Consider the following 16,354-nt stretch of genomic DNA (forward strand, 5'->3'; position numbering starts at 1 on the left):
AAAGGATGGAGAGACCCGATGCATACCTCAAGGGGACCTTGTTTTAGGGTGCACTACCCATGGCTCTGTACTTGTACCAGTATCTGCATGTATATATGTATATAATTAGGGTGATGCATGTATGTATATGGTTAAAAGGGTTAAGTTTCACGTAACATGTTAATATGGGAAAAATTCAGGGTGGATAATGTTGAGGTTTTGGGAGTTCCCTTTCTGTTTTCTTTTTTCTCTTGAGAAATTTTTCCCATATATGTTGCCAGGGTGACAAATTGCTGGGTTCTTGGGAGAAACAAAAGACCTGGCCATTGAGGGAGGGGTCCAACGGGCTACTCTTTTTCACCTGGGCTTGTGGGCAGTTAGTTCTCGGTGTTTGGACGGAGAGAGAGGCTGGAAGGAATTCGTCAGCACTGCAGGCTTCTGCTTTTTCAGCTGCCTTCCTTCTACCGGAGAAACCCCAGGATTCCCAAGCCTGCTTTTCCCTGCCCCGCTGGGAGCTGGGCTGCGGTCGCCCTGCCCTCGCCGTTGCTTCAAACTTCACTACACTGTAGCCCTGCACGCCCTGCCTGCTGAGACCTCCGGGAGTTCCCACCGCAGCTCCAGAGTTTGATACATCTCATCTGTCACCTGGGATTTGTGCTCGTCACTGCTGTTCCAGCTTGCTGTTCCTGAGGGTCCGGCCAGACACTGGGATCAGCTGCCCAGGGGGTTTGTGAAGCCTTTGTTCCATCCCTTCCCGCGATCCGAAGCCGCCATTACTGCATGCTCCCTGAGCTCGCTCCAGAGCGTCCCCTGCAGCCATGGGGGAACCATCGCACCCACCCTGCTCACCGGGAGCCGCCAGCGTCCTTGCTGGCTGTGACTGGAACTTCACCAAAGAGGAAAGTACCTTACAGCCAAGAAGGCTGTCACTGGGTTTGTGGTTCTGTTTGCTGTTACTGCCATAATTCTTGTTGTTTGTTTGCCTTGTTTTTATATATATATATATATATATATATATATATATAATAGTAAAGAACTGTTATTCCTATTCCTCATATCTTTGCCTGAAAGCCCCTTAATTTCAAAATTATAATAATTCGGAGGGAAGGGGGTTGCATTTTTCCATTTCAAAGGAGACTCCTGCTTTCCTTGGCAGACACCTGTCTTTCAAACCCAGACACATAGCCACCACTGGACATTCCGAGGAAGAGCAGACCCTTCTACAGGATCACCGCTTCAACGGAACCACATCCACCACTTCAGGAGGACTGTAGCCACCATTTTATTGGACTGCTACCTCCACCCTGACTAACAGGGTGTCAGGTTGTATCCTGACTGTCAGTTTAAACCAGTGTTTTCTGCCTTTATTTTTTTTAATTTCCCTGTTAAATTGTTATTCTGACTTTGTGCCTCCCACTGGTTTGTTTTCAAACTAGTACACCACTTATCTCCTCTGAAGATAATACACAGAATTAGCGGCATTCATTCACCAAAAAAGTAAGAGAGAATTGAACCCTGCCTTCTGCTGGGCCATGCTTCCATACCACATCAGAGACCACTAGCCAGTGGATCATCACTAACTTGCAAGGCATGTGAAGACAATCTTAGAATGGTCACAAAACAAAATTCACATATACACTTGGAAGGTACACATAACAGTTTGTTCAAGTTACTGGTTTGTTTTCCTTGCTAAATGACCCAAGACAGGTCGCTGAATTGCTATACAAACAGAAATCAAGAAGTCTTGGCCTTAGCAAGAAACATGAGGGTAACTGACAACAGAGAATGAAATTCTATAGAAGATCAGGTTCAAGACCATTTAAGGAACCTGAAGTCCATGGGATGTAAAGAGATACATCTGTGGGTCTGGAGGGAACTGGCAGAGGAAGTGGCTAAGCCACTATCCATCACATTTGAGAAGTCATGTCAGTCCAGTGAAGTTCCCACTGACTGAAAAAGGGGAATGTGGTGGATGAAAGAAGAGCAACTGACATCATCTACCTGGACTTGTGCAAAGCATTTGACACTGTCCCACACGACATCCTTGCCTCTAAACTGGAGAGACATGGATTTGATGGGTGCACCACAGTGCATAAGGAATTGGTTAGATGGTTGCACTCAAAGAGTTGCAGTCAAGGGCTCAATGTCCAAGTGGAGACCTGTGATAAGTGGTGTTCCTCAGGGGCTGGGTATTGGGACTGGTACTGTTTAACATCTTTGTCGGTGACATGGACAGGGGGATTGAGTACACCCTCAGTAAGTTTCCTGGTGAGACCAAGCTGTGTGGTGCAGTTGACACACTGGAAGGAAGGGATGTCATCCAGAGGGACCTTGCCAGGTGGGCCTGTGCAAACCTCATGAAGTTCAACAAGCTCAAGTGCAAGGTCCTGCACCTGGGTCAGGGAAATCCCAAGCACAAATACAAGGTGGGTGGAGAATGGATTGAGAGCAGCCCTGGGGAGAAGGACTTGGAGGTCTTAGTGAATGAAAACATTAATATAAACTAGCAATGTGCACTTGCAGCCCAGAAAGCCAAGTGTATCCTGGGCTGCATCAAAAGCAGTGTGACCAGTTGGTCAAGGGAGGGGATTCTGCATCTCTACTCTGCTCTTGTGAGACCCCCACCTGGAGTACTGTGTCCAGCTCTGGAGGCCCCAACATCGTAAGGAGGTGGACCTGATGGAGTGAGTCCAGAGTAGGGACAAGATGATGATCAGAGGGCTGGAGCACCTCTCCTGTGAAGACAGGCTGAGAGAGTTGGGATTTTTCACCCTGAAGAAGAGAAGGCTCCAGGGAGACCTTGTAGCAGCCTTCCAGTACCTAAAGGGGCTCCAAGAGAGCTGGAGAGGGACTTTTCACAAAGGCATGTAGTGACAGGACAAAAAGAAATGGCTTTAAATGGAAGGAGGGTAAGTTTAGATTAGATATTAGGAAGAAATTCAGCTATGGCTGCCCTATCTCTGGAAGTGTTCAAGGCCAGGTTGGATGGGGCTTGGAGCAACCTGGTCTAGTGGAAAGTGTCCCTGCCCATGGCAGGGGGTTGGAACTAGAACTGAAATCCCTTCCAACCCAAACCATTCTATGAACTAAGAATATTATCAGCACATGCAGAAGGGAAAATGTCAGTACTTTCAAATGTTAAAAAGAGAGAATTACATAATAGTTTGGATTCATGAAATAGATACATGGAAGAAGACTGATTCCAGTTTATGTGCTTGAGATACAGAAAAGACCAAAAGTGTTCTCAAAGGGGAACTGGCTCATAAAAAGACACTAATAAAGCTGTTACAGAATAATTACAAAAATACCAGGAATTATCAGATCTGTTTTCCATAGCAAAAAACCAAGTCCTGTAGTGAATTTCATAAATTGTTCATTAATTCTATACATAAGAGTAAGAAACTTTTCCACTTGAAAAGTTGTTTTTATATATAACAATCTTTCAAGTGGTAACTCTTTGGGCATATATACTCCTCCTGCTCATTTACATTGAACTTAGCACTAACAAAACATTGTTTATAGGTTTGAATGCCCAACTTCTTTCTACTCAGAAGTATAAAAAAAACAAAGTCTGCCCTATTAGTGACCTACCTGAAGAGATGCTTAAGAGGAAGACAAAGTGTTGGAATTCCAAAAGATGTTAATTCACACTGCTGCCCTTGAAAATTTCCACAGAGCAGTACATAAAGGTCAGACGATTGAATACTAGAATTTAATATAATTGTTTTAACTCCAGGAACAGAGATGTAGGGGTGCTACAAGTAAAATACCACATTAGAACCTGGCCAAGATGAAGATAACAGTATCGCCTGTATCAGAGCCAGTATTATGTTATTCTTATTCCACTGCAAGGGAGCAAGGTACCTGGCAGAGGGAGCATGTTAGTCACCCTTATTCCCCACGGGCTTCTAATAGGGCACAAGTAGCACTACACTCAATGAGAGGTGCATTCAGAGAATGTGACTTTGTGTCATTACAGCTAAATGCTATTCACAGCTTCCCAACTAAGAACTGGAAGGATTACTAATAAATTTTATACTAATTTTTAATTTTAGAATTTTTTATTTTATACTAATTTTGGCAGATAAATTCAAAAGAAAAAACCAGCAGCAAATCAGCTTTTTTAATTCTAAGACTGCTTAGGTTCGTAGATTAAATAGAGCTGCTTTCACACTTCAGTTTTAGTCAAGCAGCAAGTAGTATATCCTATGGAAATACAAAATAAACTCAAAAGAGTCAGTAATAAAATAGTCAGTGAGAACAATATAAAAACCTTAAAACAGACATCGCTGCTACAGTTGTGCACACAGCAAGTAGGAAAGATCAGAAAGACCTGTGCACAACCAAGCTTTGTAAACTTACTGTCAAGAGTTGCTTGTGTTCTAACACTGCTGTGCCCGTTCTGTAAACAAAAGAGAAATGGATTAATAAATTATCATATAGGAACATTAAATTTTCAGACCAAACCACACACAGAACATGCTTCATGCAAAATTCTGTATTCATACTAAATTGAAAGACCAAAAAGACAGAAAATTAACTTTTTTTATCGCCTTTAACTAAACCACATAATAAAGTTGTCTCAAGTGTGAGGTGTCCTGAATATACAGAATCCTATACACTGCCCATAATACATCCATCACCAGGAGACCATCCCATCTAGTGTATATAACATAAACTTCAGGTTCACACTGATATGAAAGAAAGAATTGCATTAACATATAGGAAATGGTTGTGCTTTTGATCTAATGCAACTCACAATTTTAACTATCCAAGTTACACAGAGACGCCAATTTTTTTCCATTGAAAGATAAGACTTGAGAGGCACCAGTTGTTTTTTGGATAACGCTGGAGTACAGAAGTGGATAGTCTATGCTTGATCCTCACCAGTACATACGAGCTAGTGCAGAAGACAAGTGTGACTGAGCCATTACATAACAAAGGCCAGAAGTAAATAAATTTACAAACTCTCACAAGTTCCTCAAATATTTGATAAAATAAATTCTCTTAAAAAAACCCCTACATTCCATATACAAATAGAGTAGGTGCTTTTGAATATCTTCTGAGACTCTCTGTCCTAGATTAGATCTCTCCTTATGCTTTTTAAAATAAAAGATTAAATTAATTCCACCTGCTATTTAAATCCAACAAAAGAGTAATGCTGGAAGGGCCACAAACAGTTTGGGGTCCATTTTCTAGGTGCCATATTAATTTAATAAATAATATACCTTTGGATAGAAATGGTCAAGTTATGGCAAAATGCCATGACTGATATTTACATACAGAGATAGTTCCTTTTTTAAAAACTAAGCTTCAGGGAAGGAAACTCAACTAGAATGTTAAGTGTTACTAAGAATAAACATCAAACAGCAATTTAAGATGTCAAAACCCATAAAAGCAGAGGCTCTTATATCCCAAATACAAGAAATGGCTACAAAATAGGAAAAGAAAAAACAACAGAGTGGACTTGGGAATCAAAAATACCACTTGGTTTGGTTAAAATATTAACATATCTGGGTAATACAAGTCTAACACCGATAAGAATATTTCCCCTTTTTCAAAGTCTTATTTCTGAATTTCACTCACTGTAACTGCAACAGGGGTTGGTTCAGACGGAGCCATGGAGCTTTGGTATACTATCCTATTATGCACAGAAGTCTGCTCATAGGAGGAAGTTGTTACTGGGCTAGTGCTCTGGGATGAGCAGGTCAGACTGGAAGAGCTGATGGCAGAGGTTGTGTAGGTGGACTCCTGTACTGTATTGGATATTGGCAGAGAGGTATTCAAAGGATCACTGGAAAAAGTAAAAATTATTTATCAACATGGTAAACTACATCTCAAATACCTTTGTGAAAATATCAGCTCCTATATAGTTATCTAGAACTACCTGAAACATGCAGTCAAAGCTACATTATTTATACTAGAAAATCTAATAATGAGAAAAAAGATCTAATTTTACTTTGGTCCCCAGTAATCACTGCTTCAAAACCATCAGCTGCACTAAGCACCATTTATCTTCGTCCTGCCGGCCCGACCAAAACAAGAGTTTACACACAAGCACTTTTTGGTCATGTTATTTTCACCTTCTCAAAGGATATATTAATGAACATAAACTCTCTTTTTTAAACAAGTAGATCCATAAAGTCTGGTATATGATAAGAAACACCCAGTCTCTTTTGACAATAGAATTCTGTCATTAAAGTAGCAGTCTAACAAAACTATGAAAAGAGGAAAAATACTTTAAAACATGCAGGATTGTTTTACTTTCTAAACAGCTTTTTTTTTTTTTTTCAGTTTACAGAACTAGAAATTAATGTGAAAGTTCATTTTTAATAATATTTCTGATTTAACTTTGGGAAACTTCGTACTGAAGCCAATTTTTTAATGAATAAGGAAGAAAAAATGGGTTACTAGTATGTTGGCATTTATCATCATTTATCATTGGCCATTTTCGCATTTCAGTAAGAGGTTCTGCATACTGAAAGACTGGCTTCTTTTCTCACCCCATAGAAGCATCAGATTTGTAATCTGGTGCCAATCTACTAGTACACATATATGGTACAAAGGTCATCTCTCCTGGACCAAAAAGCAGAAAAAAAATTGTGTTGTGAGGAACAAATCCTCAAACAAATTTGAAAATCAGGAAAATTAAACACAAAATAGCAATTTTATAAAGGGTAGCTTAATTATAAGGTTATATACATTCATGTTATCTCCAGCTTCACACTGACCCATCCAGGGAGATTTTGATTCTCATTAGAAAATAAATTTCTTCTTTAAGATGTCATCCACAGAAAACACTTCACAGAATCCCAGAATCAATTAGGTTGAAAAAGACCTCTGAGATCATTGAGTCCAACCTATAACCAAATACCACCTTGTCAACCAGACCTTGGTACTAAGTGCCACATCCAGTCTTTCCTTAAACATCTGCAGGGACAGTGATTCCACCACCATCCTGGGCAGCCCATTCCCATGTCTTGGAATTCCCTTTCTGGGAAGAAATTCCTCCTAATGTCCAACCTGAACCTCCCCTGTCACAGCTTAAGACTGTGTCTTCTTGTCCTGTCCCTTGTTTGCTGGGAGCAGAGTCCAACCCCCACCTGGCTCCATCCTCCTGTCAGGGAGTTGTAGAGAGTGAGAAGGTCCCCCCTGGGCCCCCTCTTCTCCAGGCTAAACACCCCCAGCTCCCTCAGCTGCTTCTCATAGGACATGCACTCCAGACCCTTCACCAGCTCTGTTGCCCTTCTCTGTACTCACTCCAGCACCTCAATGTTCTTCCTGAATTGAGGGGCCCAGAACTGGACACAGGACTCGAGGTGTGACCTCACCAGTACCAATTACAGGGGAAGAATCATTTCCCTGGTCCTGCTGGCCACACTATTGCTGATACAGGCCAGGATGCCATTGAGATTCTTGACAACCTGGGCACACGTTCACCTTACATGTCATCATATTTCCCCCTCCCATTACATGGCAATTGTGCCTTGATGTTTTTGGCACAAACTTGACCCCTTAAAGAAGACATGCAAGAATGCAGGAGGGGAACTCACACATACTTGACAGATTTTGAATACAAGCTACTGTTGGTTGCCTGGGTGGTATTCTCACTGCTTGAAGTTGATCCAAATTCTGTGAGCGTAGGCTCTGATCCAAACTCCAAAGCTCCAAACTGAACATTTAATTCTGTCACATCTGCTGATCCAGGCATCTCCACTGCAGAGGCAGGAATCTTAAAGGAGGAAAAAATCCAACATAATTCCTTTGCATGCACTATCTGTATTAAAGATATAAGTAACTGACACTCTTGTCCCTTAACTACAGGCTTCTTCAGTTACTGCCTCAGCCTTTGCTGCTAACTAGATGTGACAACCCCCCACTTTACATAAATTAACTACATTCTTGTAACCTGAAATTAATTCATTGATTCTGTGCCCTGATCTGGAGCTGAAAGAGTAAGCCATACTATTCTACAATATCAAAGCGTCATCCATGATCATCCCCCTCAGCCAATATTCATCTTGTGGCTACTAAGTCAATCTGAAAATCATGTAGCAACAGTCATTTTCCACACAGAACAATTAGATATGTGCTTGGAAAAGACATCACTGTATTTTGAACCTAAAAACTATTCAGCTTTGAATTTCCTGCTTTACAAACAAGAAACAGACCATGGTCTTTGCTCTCCTTCTCCCTAGAAACTTATATATAGAATCATTAAGGTTGGAAAAGACCCTTAAGATCAAGTCCTACCAATAATCTAGGTCCACAACTAAACCATGTCTCTAAGCACCACATCTACATGTCTTTTAAATACCTCCAAGGATGGTGACTCCACCATCTTCCTGGGCAGCCTGTTCCAATGCTTGACAACCCTTTACATAAAGAAATTTTTCCTAAGATCCTATCTAAACCTCCTTGGGTGCAACTTGAGGCCATTTCCTCTGGTCTTGTCAATTGTTACCTGGGAGAAGAGACCAACCCCTGCCTGGCTCCATCCTCCTGTCAGTTGGAGAGAGGGAGAAGGTCCCCCCGAGCCTCCTTTTCTCCAGGCTAAGCCCTCCCAGCCCCCCCAGCTGCTCCTCATAGGACTTGTGCTCCAGCCCCTTCACCAGGTTCATTACCCTTCTCTGGACTCGCTCCAGAACCTCAATATCCTTCTTGCTGTGAGGGACCCAGAACTGGACACAGGATTCAAGGCGTGGCCTCACCAGTACCAAGTACAGAGGGACAATCACTTCCCTGGTCCTACTGGCCATACTATTGCTGATACAAGCTTTTGTATGCTTATATGTTTACTAAGGACAAATTCAATTACCCACCTTGGATGCTGGAGTTATCCTCCGTTTTGGTGGTTTTATCTGCTTCTGCTGGGTTTGGTGGGCAGTCACTTCCTGGTTATCCATGGATATAGTGGGGAGCTGTAACATTTTGCTAACAGCAGTAGAGGTGTCTACTGGTGATGGCTCATGGAGTTTTACCTGGGAGGAGAAGGACTCCAGCCCAGGAGGAGGAACAGGGACTGTGTGCATTTGTTGTTGCTGTCGCTGGGTCAGATGGCTTAGAACTGGGGATGGTTGAGGCTGGGATTTCAAGTCTGGTCAGTGTTGGGAAAAAGAAATATCAAAATTAAAGCATTGAACTCTGTTCTTCATGTTTCTACCCTTTATGAAAAATCTGGGTGACCTGACACACCGGACAGCTATGATTTTATAGAGCGTGCAAGTCTCTTTCAGACATCACACAAGTTTCATACTGAATATTACCACTGTAATAATAAAGCTAACACTTGATATTCTCTACTTTAAATAAACAGCTGTGGGCAAGCATTATTTAGAATCATTGAAATGTTTAGGTTGGAAAAGACCACTAAGATTGAGTCCTACCACTAACCCAGCACTGCCAAATCCAACACTAAACCATGTCCCTAAGCACCACATCTACACAGCTTTTAAAATACCTCCAGGGATGGTGACTCCACCACTTCCCTGGGCAGCTTGACAACACTGTCCATGAAGTAATTTTCCCTAATATCCAATCTAAACTTTACCTGGCACAACTTAAAGCATTCCTCTTGTCACATGTTACCTGGGAGAAGAAAATGATCCACATGTTGCTACAACCTCCTTTCAGTTAGCTGTGGAGAGCAATAAGGTCCTCCCTGAGCCTCCTTTTCTCCAGGTTAAACACCTCCAGCTCCTTCAGCTGCTCCTCATAGGACATGCACTCCAGACCCTTCATCAGTTTCACTGCCCTTCTCTGGACACACTCCAGCACCTCAAAACCTTTCTTGTAGTGAGGAGCCAAAAATTCAACACAGGATTCAAGGTGTGGCCTCAGCAGTGCCCAGTACGGGGGAATGATCACTGTCCTGTTTCTGCTGGCCACACTATTACTGATACAGGCCAGGATGCCATTGGCCTTTTTGGCCACCTGGGCACACACTGGCTCAATGTCTTGGGGTGACTTTGTGATGTGTATCCCATATTGTGGGATATGCCCAGCCACTGCCCTGGAGGGATGTCTGCTGAGATAAAAGATTTCGCAATCGCCCAGCAGGACTCCCTGGAAAGGCGACTACTTTTGAGTCATGGTGAGGAAAAGTAGACCCACAATCCTTTGGGAGACCCTATGCAGATCATTCTGTAACCCATTGGTCTGTCCCAGACCCTCTGTAATCCATTGGTCCCCTTGCTGATCCCCTGTATCCCTATAAAGGCAAGCTCCCTCGAGCCCCTCGGGGGAGAGCTCGTCCCTGGCTTCCCTTCGCTGGAGGGGACCCATAATAAAGCTACCTTCATGCAGAACCAGCCACACAGGCCTTCTCGTCTCTCTCTCTGGTCTGGTTTGGCCTAGAGGCTGCCCTGCAGAGCTGAGCTGGAATCATAAGCTGATATCACTAAAGAGCTAACAGCTTCTGCAAGGGCTCCTCTGCCAGCAGCTGAGAGGAAGACACCGGACCTCGGGAAGGCGATTCCTTTCGGGACCATCTCCCTGGACCAGTCATCTCTTCCTGGGTCACAGCCTCGGACCCCACCACCAGCTGTAATACCATATCGCTGCCCTATGCCCAGAAATTAATTCTTGTGCCTTTCTATGCCTTTAAACTGAGCCTGAGAGGGGGAAGGAAAACTGAGCAAAACTTTCTCAAAGAAGTTTGCAGCTTGTTCAAGGTCACATAGATAGTGATTTATAAAAAGTTGACAGAGGTACAAGCAGCTGTTCGAAGTGTGTATGATAAGTGGTTTCTCCGTCCTAACCCCAGTCCTAGCTTTGGTAGCCTGTTTTGGGAATTTATTAGTAACTGCACCCAGATTGTTAGAGGAGGAGGAGACCGGGTTTCCCTTCCCTTTAAATTTGATAGGTTATCTTTTGAGAGTGTTCAGTTTCCCCTGGATGTTAAAGAGACCACCTTCCTGATATTTTATCTCGTAAGCTTCCTCTATGTGGCTCGCAGCTTGTCTAGAATAAGAAGTCAGATTTCCCGGACAACTGCCGAGACACCTGACCCAGAGGTGGAACATCCTGAGTGGTGTGGGGAATGGGAGGATATGGGCCAAATCTTGAAGAAATTCTCTGACCCAATAGCTCGCAATTTTCCCCCTGAACAAATTCAGAAACCATCTGAGGTGGCGAAATATCTCAAAGAGAGATACAATGACAATTCTAATGAGAACAAGCTCCTTGCAATATGTTGGGCTTTGGCATATGCCTATCGCACACTGCAGCAGGTAAAGGTAGAGGGGCAGGAAGATAAATCAGCAAAGCCTGCAGACACCCCAGTCCCTCAGGCTGCAGATAAACCAGGCAGCAAGCCCAAACCAGATGGAGAGTCTGCGCCACTGACAGTGGCTCCTGTCACAAGGAAAAACACACAACCAAAACTGATCGCCCAGTGAAAGATGATGATGATGCAGGGGAAGGAACCTCAAAGCCATCAACTGACTCAGGCACAGAAACCATTACTGAGTCCATGTCCATAAAGGACCTTCACAGCCTAAGAAAGGACTACACCCGATGGTCTGATGAACCCATAATAAGTTGGATGGTCCGTATTTGGGATGCTGCAGGTGATGATGGGATGCTGGTCAGTGCTGAAGTGAGGCATTTGGGATCCCTGTCACGTGATCCAGTGATCAACCCAGCGATGATAAACAGGGCTGACTCTGCCAGTGCCTGGAGATGGGTTTTGACAGGCGTGGTTGAAAGATATATGTGCGTAGATGATCTCTACATGCAGCAAACCCCATGGAAGACCATAGAACAAGGGATCCAGTGCCTGAGAGAACTAGGGGTGGGAGAGGTTGTCTTCACAAATGACCCAGGATTGAGGAGCCCAGACCGGGCCAGAGTTAATCCATTCATGTGGCGAAAACTCATACAACTTGGGCCACAAGAATACGCTTCTGCATTAGCAATAATAAAACCGAACTACGGTGCGAATGAGACTGTGCAGGATATGGCAGTGAAGCTCTGAGCATATGCAGACTCCATACATGGCCCAACACATGCAAAAATTGCAGCTGTGGAAACAGTGTGCAGAAAATGGAAGATGAAATAAAGAGGAATCACCAGGAGATTAAAGAGTGCCTTCTCCAAATCTTGGCAGTACAGATCAGAGATGCTGATACCAAACGTGGATGTTCCCCAGAGAGAAGGTACATCCCACGAAGTGAGTTGTGGAAATTCCTGTGTGACAGTGGGGAAGACACGAAGAGGTGGGGTGGACAACCCACCTCTGCTCTGGCAGCACAAGTGCGTGAATTGAAGGAGCGCAAGTTTCAGAAAGGAAGTTCTACCAAAAAGGAAGTAGCTCCAGTTGCCTGTAGCCAAACTGCCGGAAATGATGGAAAAGATGATGACATGTCCGATCCCCATTAAGGAACCTCTAAGATGCAGGCCCAGGGAAAGAAGGATAACCAGGCATAGAGGGGCCCTGCCTCTAGCCAGGTAGAGGCCAGGGAAAACCGTGTTCTTTGGACTGTGTGGATTCATTGGCCTGGTACATCAGAAGCACAAAAATATGATGCCTTGGTTGACACTGGTGCGCAGTGTACAATAATCCCATCACAGCATGTGGGGGTAGAATCTGTTTCTATTTCTGGTGTAACAGGTGGATCACAAAATTTGACCTAGGTGGAAGCTGAGGTGAGCCTGACTGGAAATGAGTGGAAGAAACATCTCATTGTGACTGGCCCAGAGGCCCCAGGCATTTTGGGCATAGACTTCCTCCAGAACGGGTATTTCAGAGACCCAAAGGGACTCAAGTGGGCTTTTGGAATAGCTGCTGTGGAGACAGAGGGCATTAAGCAATTGAACACTTTGCCTGGGCTATCAGAGAACCCATCTGCAGTCAGCCTTCTGAAGGTGGAAGAACAAAGAGTACCAATTGCTACCTCAACAGTGCAGCGCCGACAGTACCGGACAACTCGAGATGCTGTGATTCCCATCCACAAGATGATCCGTGAGCTGGAGAGCCAAGGGATGATCAGCAAGACCCACTCACCCTTCAACAGCCCCATCTGGCCTGAGAGCAAATCGGAAGGAGAATGGAGATTGACTGTGGACTATCGTGCCTTGAATGAAGTGACTCCACCATTGAGCGCTGCCGTGCCGGACATGTTGGAGCTCCAGTATGAGCTGGAGTCCAAACCAGCAAAGTACTATGCCACTAGTGACATTGCCAATGCATTTTTCTCCATTCCTCTAGCAGCAGAGGGTAGGCCTCAGTTTGCCTTCACCTGGAGGGGCGTGCAGTACACCTGGAACCGACTGCCCCAGGGGTGGAAGCACAGTCCCACCATCTGCCATGGACTGATCCAGACTGCACTGGAAAAGGGTGAGGCTCCAGAACATCTGCAGTACATTGATGACATCATTGTGTGGGGGAACACCGCAACAGAAGTGTTTGAGAAAGGAGAGAAAATCATCCAGATTCTCCTGGAAGACAGTTTTGCCATCAAGAAGAGCAAGGTCAAAGGACCTGCTCAAGACATCCAGTTCCTGGGAGTGAAATGGCAAGATGGACAACATCAGATTCCCACTGAGGTCATCAATAAGATCACAGCAATGTCTCCACCAACCAACAAGAAGGAAACACAAGCTTTCCTAGGTGCCATAGGCTTTTGGAGGATGCATATTCCTGAGTACAGCCAGGTTGTGAGTCCTCTTTACCTGGTTACCCGCAAGAAGAACGATTTCCACGGGGCCCTGAACAGCAACAAGCCTTTGCCTAAATCAAGCAGGAAATCGCTCATGCCTTAGCCATTGGCCCAGTCAGGACAGGACCAGAAGTGAAGAATGTGCTCTACTCTGCAGCTGGGAGCCATGGTCTATCCTGGAGCCTTTGGCAGAAGGTGTCTGGTGAGGTCGTCCACTGGGATTTTGGAGTCGAAGCTACAGAGGGTCTGAGGCCAACTACACTCCCACAGAGAAGGAAATCTTGGCAGCCTAGGAAGGAGTCCAAGCTGCCTCAGAGGTAACTGGAACTGAAGCACAACTCTTCCTGGCACCCCGACTACCAGTGCTGGGGTGGATGTTCAAAGCAAAGGTTCCCTCTACCCACCATGCCACCAATGCCACATGGAGCAAATGGATTGCTCTCATCACACAGTGTGCCCATATCAGAAAACTGAATTGCCCTGGGATTCTGGAAATAATCACAAATTGGCCTGAAGGTGAAAACTTTGGTCTCACTGATGAAGAGGAACAAGAACAAGTGATATGTGCTGAAGAAGCTCCAACATACAACCACCTGCCATCAGAAGACACACGCTACGCTCTTTTCACCGACGGTTCTTGTCGCATCTTAGGGATGAAACGAAGGTGGAAAGCAGCCGTATGGAGTCCCACACGACGGGTTGCAGAAGCTACTGAAGGAGAAGGTGGATCAAGCCAACTCGTTGTACTCAAAGCTGTTCAACTAGCCCTGGACATTGCTGAAAGAGAGAAGTGGCCAAAGCTATACCTCTACACTGATTCATGGATGGTAGCCAATGCTCTGTGGGGATGGCTAGAAAAGTGGGAAAAAGCTAATTGGCAGCGTAGGGGAAAACCAATCTGGGCTGCTGAGGAGTGGAAAAACATCGCTGCCCGAGTAAGAAAACTACTTGTGAAAGTCCGCCATGTAGATGCCCATGTCACCAAGAGTAGGGCTAATGAGGAACACCAAAACAACAAGCAGGTAGATCAGGCTGCAAAGATAGAAGTGTCACAGGTAGACTTGGACTGGAAACACAAGGGAGAGTTGTTCCTAGCTCGATGGGCCCATGATGCCTCAGGTCATCAGGGCAGAGATGCCACCTATAGGTGGACACGAGACCGAGGGGTGGATCTAACCATGGACAGTATCTCCCAGGTGATCCATGACTGTGAGACATGCGCTGCGATCAAGCAGGCCAAGCGGGTGAAGCCCCTGTGGTATGGTGGGCGGTGGTCCAAATACAAGTATGGGGAGGCCTGGCAGATTGATTACATCACACTGCCTCAAACCCGCCAAGGCAAGCGCTATGTGCTCACAATGGTAGAAGCCACCACAGGATGGCTGGAGACCTACCCTGTGCCTCATGCTATAGCCCGGAACACCATCCTGGGCCTTGAAAAGCAAGTCCTTTGGAGGCATGGCACCCCTGAGAGAATTGAATCTGACAATGGGACTCATTTTAAGAATAGCCTTATTAACACCTGGGCTAGAGAACATGGCATTGAGTGGGTGTACCATATCCCTTACCATGCACCAGCTGCAAGCAAAGTGGAACGGTGCAATGGATTGTTGAAAACCACCTTGAAGGCACTGGGTGGGGGAACTTTTAAAAATTGGGCGCAGCATCTGGCCAAGGCCACCTGGTTAGTTAACACCCGAGGTTCCACCAATAGAGCTGGTCCAGCCCAATCTGAATCCCTGCATACAACAGATGGAGATAAGGTCCCAGTAGTGCATGTCAGAGGTCTGTTAGGAAAGACTGTGTGGATAAATTCTGCCTCGAGTACAGACAAACCCATCCGTGGGGTTGTCTTTGCTCAGGGACCTGGTTGCACATGGTGGGTAATGCAGAAAGATGGAACAACACGTTGTGTACCACAGGGAGATCTGATTGTTGGGTGAAAACCCCCTGTAATGTGAAATGCCTGTATACCACTGCTTGCTGAGTGTCACTGTCATTGTTCTTATATAGCTGTGTATATATATATATATGTATTAATGTGCATGTGTAGAATTAGAATATCTTAGTTTGGGCATTGAGCCAACAATATGGGATAAGGGGTGGAATGTCTTGGGGTGACTTTGTGATGTGTATCCCATATCGCTGCCCTATGCCCAGAAATTAATTCTTGTGCCTTTCTATGCCTTTCTATGCCTTTAAACTGAGCCTGAGAGGGGGAAGGAAAACTGAGCAAAATTTTCTCAAAGAAGTTTGCAGCTTGTTCAAGGTCACATAGAGATAGGGACTTTTTTTTTTCCAGCTGCGGCAGGGAAGCGAGGAAGCACCCGGCTTGCTGCTTCCCAGTCAGCTTTTGGCCAGTTGTTCAGCTTCTTTTTCTCCGGAGAGAGACTGAGAGTTGAATTTTTTTTTTTCCTTCCCTGGAATTTCGGATTTTCTCCCTTTTCTGCTGGAGTGCTTCAACACCAGAGCACATCGGGAGGACCTTCCACAGGGCACAGAGGGCCTGGCCCTGGGCCAAGCCCCAGCTCCGAGGAGACCAAAGGGAGGACTCTAACACTTTCCCAGGTTTTTCCTCTACAGGGAGAGATTTTATTATTTAGCATTATTTTCCTTTCCCCGTGTGTTTGTTAAATAAATAGTTTTATCTCCTTCACTTTCCTTTGAAGAAAATTTATTTTTCCCGAGCCTGGTGGGGGGGGGGGGGGTGGTTC

The 16,354-nt window shown here is 44.9% G+C and overlaps 1 protein-coding gene across 7 annotated transcripts in view; it reads right to left on the reverse strand.

Annotated features, from left to right (window-relative positions):
- LOC309584635 (ubiquitin-associated protein 2-like) overlaps positions 1 to 16,354 on the reverse strand; it is a 206,048-nt gene that overhangs the window by 96,903 nt on the left and 92,791 nt on the right. For 4 of the 7 annotated variants that reach the window (XM_082300776.1, XM_082300772.1, XM_082300775.1 and 1 more), the window contains 4 exons: positions 8,802 to 9,076; positions 7,533 to 7,711; positions 5,566 to 5,773; positions 4,342 to 4,381 (listed from right to left, as the gene is read on the reverse strand). In XM_082300776.1, the coding sequence (XP_082156902.1) occupies positions 4,342 to 4,381; positions 5,566 to 5,773; positions 7,533 to 7,711; positions 8,802 to 9,076 (702 nt within the window). The remainder of the gene's footprint in view (positions 1 to 4,341; positions 4,382 to 5,565; positions 5,774 to 7,532; positions 7,712 to 8,801; positions 9,077 to 16,354) is intronic. The other 3 variants (XM_082300774.1, XM_082300773.1, XM_082300777.1) reach the window with 1 other exon arrangement.

The sequence above is a fragment of the Coloeus monedula genome (genome assembly GCF_965178545.1).
Source record: "Coloeus monedula genome assembly, chromosome: W".
Classification (NCBI taxonomy): domain Eukaryota; kingdom Metazoa; phylum Chordata; class Aves; order Passeriformes; family Corvidae; genus Coloeus; species Coloeus monedula.